Source organism: Urtica dioica, chromosome 10 (assembly GCF_054948205.1).
Source record: "Urtica dioica subsp. dioica isolate 48M chromosome 10, U.dioica_male_clone48M_v1_H2, whole genome shotgun sequence".
Taxonomy (NCBI): domain Eukaryota; kingdom Viridiplantae; phylum Streptophyta; class Magnoliopsida; order Rosales; family Urticaceae; genus Urtica; species Urtica dioica.
Genome location: NC_142765.1, coordinates 17,426,074 through 17,431,623, shown reverse-complemented (window position 1 = coordinate 17,431,623; position 5,550 = coordinate 17,426,074). Strand labels below are relative to the sequence as shown.

The window sequence follows — 5,550 nt, the reverse complement described above, 5'->3', positions numbered from 1 at the left end:
TCTCTCTCTCTCTCTCTCTCTCTCAATGAAAGCTGATCGTGAGTATAGAAAAGGGCTGTGGATAGCCGAGGAGGATAAGGCTCTGATTGAGTACATAAGGGTGCATGGGAAAGGAAAATGGAATCGCGTTGCTAGAGAAACTGGTATCAGTATATGATCATCAGTGTTCAATATATATACACATATGCATATATTTACACTGCATGCATATATGTGCACTCATGAACGAGTGTAAGGCATACATAGTGTGATGAGGATTTTATTATTTGATGATTTTTAAATATTGATTAATTAGGGTTGAAGAGGTGTGGAAAAAGTTGTAGACTAAGGTGGATGAATTACCTGAGCCCCGCTGTGAAGCGCGGCGATTTCACCGATGAAGAAGATGACCTCATTATTCGACTCCATAACCTTCTTGGAAACAGGTCACTATGTTTTTCTAACAACAAACATGTCAAATTGTTATATATATGAGATACCTTTTCAAATCATTCCCTCTAGAAACACTATGAGATACAGTATTTACTTTTTCATTGAATTCTCGTATGGTATTATTCTTATAAGTATTGCTTTTTATTTATCACACTATTAAAATTTCTTTTTGGTCTCGAAACCCCGAGTTTGTAATTTGACTAGGGTGAATACGCTTTTATTTATTTATTATAAAAAATTAAAAAGTATTAGTCAAAGATTTTTTTTTTTTTTTTTATTATAGCTCTGATTTTATTCACCCATTTCACGTCTCACTTACTATGATGAAAAAGAGGAATATTAACGCATCCGGAAATAACTGATTGATCTCTATCAATAAACCTGCTAATGGGCCTTTATTAAAAGCGAGGAAAGCTGCTTCTAAAAACCTTAATGTCGTGTTTTAAAAAAAAAAAAAAAACCTTAATGTCGCTTTTAAAGTTTAGAAGCGACACGGTTATAAACGATACACCACTTCTAGTGTTAGTGTTGTCTAATAATAATAATGGGATTAGTTATGTAAAAATAATAAGTTAATAACTAGTTAGTAGTTTATACTTGCTTATATACTTCATCCAAAGTGATAATTAGAAGGATCTTTTTGTGACCTGAATACGGAATTTTACGGATCATGTCCAAATTTTGGTCAATATTTGGACGACAGCTCAAGTTTGCAACCCATGTAACTTTCGGTTTTTTGGAGTAAAGTAAAATAGTAAGTACCTGTGATTTTTTTATAAATATGTGGAATTTCTATTATAATAATAATAATAATAATAAAAGAATTATGTCGATTTCAATCGAATTGCGAAAAAAATACGAGAAATATCAATAGACCAGAAAAAGAGCAGAAATACTAGATTTACAAGAACTTATCATTTTATCTTAAGAAAATAAGGTAACATGGTCCCACATTTGAAATCCCATAAAAGAATGGATGGAAGTTAAAATAAAAAATCACGAGTGCCAAAATTTTATTTTTCTAAGATTTTTTATGCCAAGAAAAATCCGTGTGTGAACTCTCTCTATCTCTAACTCTATATGCGTGTCTGTGTGTCCTTCATACGGTTGAATTAAATTATATTTATAGCAATTACTCCATGCTCATCACTTGTATCACTGACAAATTCACACCCCTTGAAAAAAAAATATTCTGTTAATCATCTGTTATGTTACTAACGTTAAAACCTTATAACAACCAAATTGAGGGGGCCAACTGTCAAGAATGATTTCTTAGGCTAAACATTATTAATAACTTTTTAAAAGGGGCCAAAAATTAAATTTATAATTTTTTTTATTAATAAAAAATAGTCTTAATTATGAATGGATTAATAATATTACATATATAAACATATAATTTCCAGATGGTCCTTAATAGCGGGTCGGGTTCCGGGTAGAACCGATAATCAAGTGAAGAATCATTGGAACACTCGTTTGAGCAAGAGACCCGGAATGAAAAGGAGTAATAGTAATAATAACAATATCACGGGAGTCATAAATTCAGAGGCAATAGTAGAGATGGATTATTGTTCCATTGGCTTATCCGAGTTGCCAAACACAAGTAATGTTGGTGAAGCTGATCATCAAGTGATCACGAGCTCTCAAGTAAGTGCGCCAAGGGATTTGATTACGAGTGAGAACAAATTTTTTTATAATAATAATAATAAATAGGGGTGAAACTGGATCGGTTCGGTTCGGTTTTTGACATTTTTAGTATCCGAATCCGAATTTTCGGTTTTTAATAATTCGGTCCAGTATCCGATCCAATTTAGTCTAAAACTGAAATTCGGTTATCCGAATATTCGGTTATCTGGTTTCTTAAATCCAGTATCCAGTCCAGTATCCAATTTTTAAAATTCGATAATCCAATTTGTAAAATTCCATATCCATTTTTATAAAATGAATATCCAGTTTCTTAACTCCAAATCCGGTTTGTAAAAATTCAAAAAACGAGTACAAATGACTCTTATAAAGCTCCAAAATGACAATACATAATTTAAAACTGAGTAAAAAAATTAAAATTCAAAATGATACTCGTCTCCAACTACATGCAAATGTAAATATCATAATATAAAAATTAAAATTACAACCCTAATGACCATAATAAACCATATACAATTGAATTTGTATGTTACCTTTATAGACCACATAATCAAGTTGTAGTAGCAGTAGGAGTTGATATATGAGAATTGTTTGTTCTTCTATGACAACTTGACCATCATATGTTAATAATAATGACATAAATTTAAAATAAATTTGTTTTAATAAACAAACAACAAATGAATATGTCAAATAAAATATCAAATTAATTATCTTACCCGAAACAACTTGCTTAGAATCATTTAGTGCTTCCACTTCATCCATGTATTCTCGCAATACAACAGGATCAAGTCTTTTTTTTAATATATATTTATTTTTAATTAAAAAATCGGTTAAATAACCGATATCCAGATTTTCTCAAAATCGAATCCGATATCCGGTCCAGTTTTGTTAACCGGATCGGTTATCCGAATCCGATTTTTGGTTAGCTGACGTGGCTCCAAATTTCGGTTTCGGTTCGGTTTGGATATCGGTTTTATCCGATTTTCGGTTCGGTTTTGTACAGCCCTAATAATAATAGTAGCGGCAATGATAATTGTAATCATGAGTATGATAGCTCTATTTGGTTTTCCAGGGCTGAGGATTTCATAAATCCAATAAGCTCTTTTGATCTAGTGGACTCTTTAGAAGAGCACTCTCTTGATGTTGTTACATGGGCTTGTACTGATTTATTTATTGATTCTACATGTAAATGATTATTGTCATGTTGGATTATAACGAGTTTTTGTTTTATTATTATTATTATTATTTTTTTAAGCCAATAAGCACTTGAATCGGCTAATATATATACTCGAGCATTGATGATTATTTGATAACTAGAGAGAAGACAAATGAGAGAGAGAGAAATAAAAAAAGTGAGTGAGAAAGAGCGTGAAGAGAGGGAGAAAAAAGAAAGAAAAAAAAAATTAAAAGCCGTCACGGGTCGCCGCCTGGTAAAGCCACGTGGCGGCCTTTGGATGAAAGTGAGAGAAAAGTTCTCTTTATTATCTATATTATAGAAATTTGGATAAATTGCTCTAAAAAATGTGGATAAATTGCCAAATATAAATACAAATAGGGGAAATAAGGCTCATTCAGTTTCTTAGGGCTATGCATGCATTTAACGTTGAAATCGTTAAGAATTTGGTTTTATAACGTTAAAATTTGTAATGGTAAAATATTGAGATATCAACGGTTTTCTATAATGTTAATATGGTATTTTGTTCTCCTACATATACCTTCTTAATATAATTGAATTTACAATATTCAAAATCCACAAAAAAAATTGGTCTCCTATTCATATCTTTATAATATAATTGATTTTACAATATTCGAAGTCATAAAAAAGTGATTAAAAGTTCAAGAGAAAAAAAAAGTACAGAGAGATATCGAAGAAAATAAAGTTCTATTTGAAGATACGCGTCTTGAGTGAACAATTTTTCGGTTTATCTTTCTTTTAATTATTATTTTTTATTAATTTTTGTTTTCTATTTTTTTTAAAATTTTACTTTTTAAAAATTGTTCGACCAAATTTGTTTTCTTAATTTTTGTCAACATATTAATATTTAGTAAAAATTTATAATTAGTCGAAGAAAATACCCATCTGAGAATATGAAAAATAAAAAAGATAAAAAAAAACTAAAAAATTATGTTAAAACACTAAAAAAGAGCAATTAAAGTACTTATTTACCTCATGATAATTTTTTTTTACTAATTTGATATTATTCTGAAAAAAAATTATTCTAGGAAAAAAAATTAAGGCCGCCACGTGGTGGTCTCAGGATGAAAGTGGGAGATGAGGTTCTCTTTATTATCTATGTTATAGAGGAGCCGTATGTCTAATTACATGAATGAATATGATCGATCGCCTAGAGCCAAAGGTGATTATAAATGAGGCGCGTGAGGGGGACGTGAGTTTTAATTTTGAAACCTAAGTCTCTCAAGGCCCACATGCTGAATCAAATTTGGAGAAAACTACTGAAGTGGGCTTTGACTCTTTTCAAAAGGCCCATATCAGTAATGAATGGGTCAATCCAGAAGTGGGGTTAGATCAACTCCACCTGATTACACAATTTTCTATTCTATTTTGCAGTACATGTCACATCAAACACTACATCATCTCCAATCGAACTCTATTTTTTTTACATCAAATTGAAATATTAATTTTACATTCAACTTTCTCTTATTTATTTCTATACCCTTATATTTATTTAATATCTTTTAATTATACCACTTATTCATTATTTAATAATAAAATATTAGTCAATAAAATAATTCAAAATACAAATTAATACAAACTAAACTTAATATTTATTAAAACAAAAATACAATACAAAACAAATAACATAAAATGAAATAAAAAAGTACAACTACACATCCGAATTAGGATTTCCCTCCCACAAATGGTTGATCAATGCATTTCGAAGCGCGATATGTGCATCTCTGTCTCTTATTTTTTTGTAGCGAGTGAAAAACTCTTCAAATTATGTATCATCATTCTCCTCTAATTCAACCCCCAATGGTGGCGTTTCTCTGTTAACTTCAATGAGCACGCTAAGATCTCGCTCATCCTCTATTATCATGTTATGAATAATTATTCACGTAATCATTATATCTTTTAAGACATCTTTTTTCCAAAATCTTGATGGTCCCACCACAATTGCAAACCGTTCTTGGAGAACTCCAAATGCATGTTCTACTTCTTTTCTACAGGATTCTTGCCTCATTGCAAAATACTGTTTTTTATTTCGGCCACGTGGTTCTCGAATAGTTTGAACAATAGTAGACCATTTTGGATATATATTATCATCCAAATAATAACCCATATTATACTCATTTCACTGTATGACATAATGAGCGGGAGGAGCAATACCTTAAGTGAGATTGAAAAATAGGTGAGAAGACTCTAACACATTGATGTCATTGTTGCTTCCCGGTATGCCAAAATAAGCGTGTCATATCCAAAGATCATAATCAGCAACAACTTCTAAAATAATGGTA

The 5,550-nt window shown here is 30.6% G+C and overlaps 1 protein-coding gene across 1 annotated transcript; it reads left to right on the top strand.

Moving 5' to 3' along the window:
* Positions 1 to 25: 25 nt before the first annotated feature.
* Positions 26 to 3,151, top strand: LOC149383627 (transcription factor WER-like). The gene is made up of 4 exons (XM_089627858.1): positions 26 to 143; positions 296 to 425; positions 1,836 to 2,076; positions 3,146 to 3,151. Exons 1-4 carry the CDS (start codon positions 26 to 28, stop codon positions 3,149 to 3,151), a joined length of 495 nt encoding a protein of 164 aa, XP_089483984.1.
* The last annotated feature ends 2,399 nt before the right edge of the window (positions 3,152 to 5,550 follow it).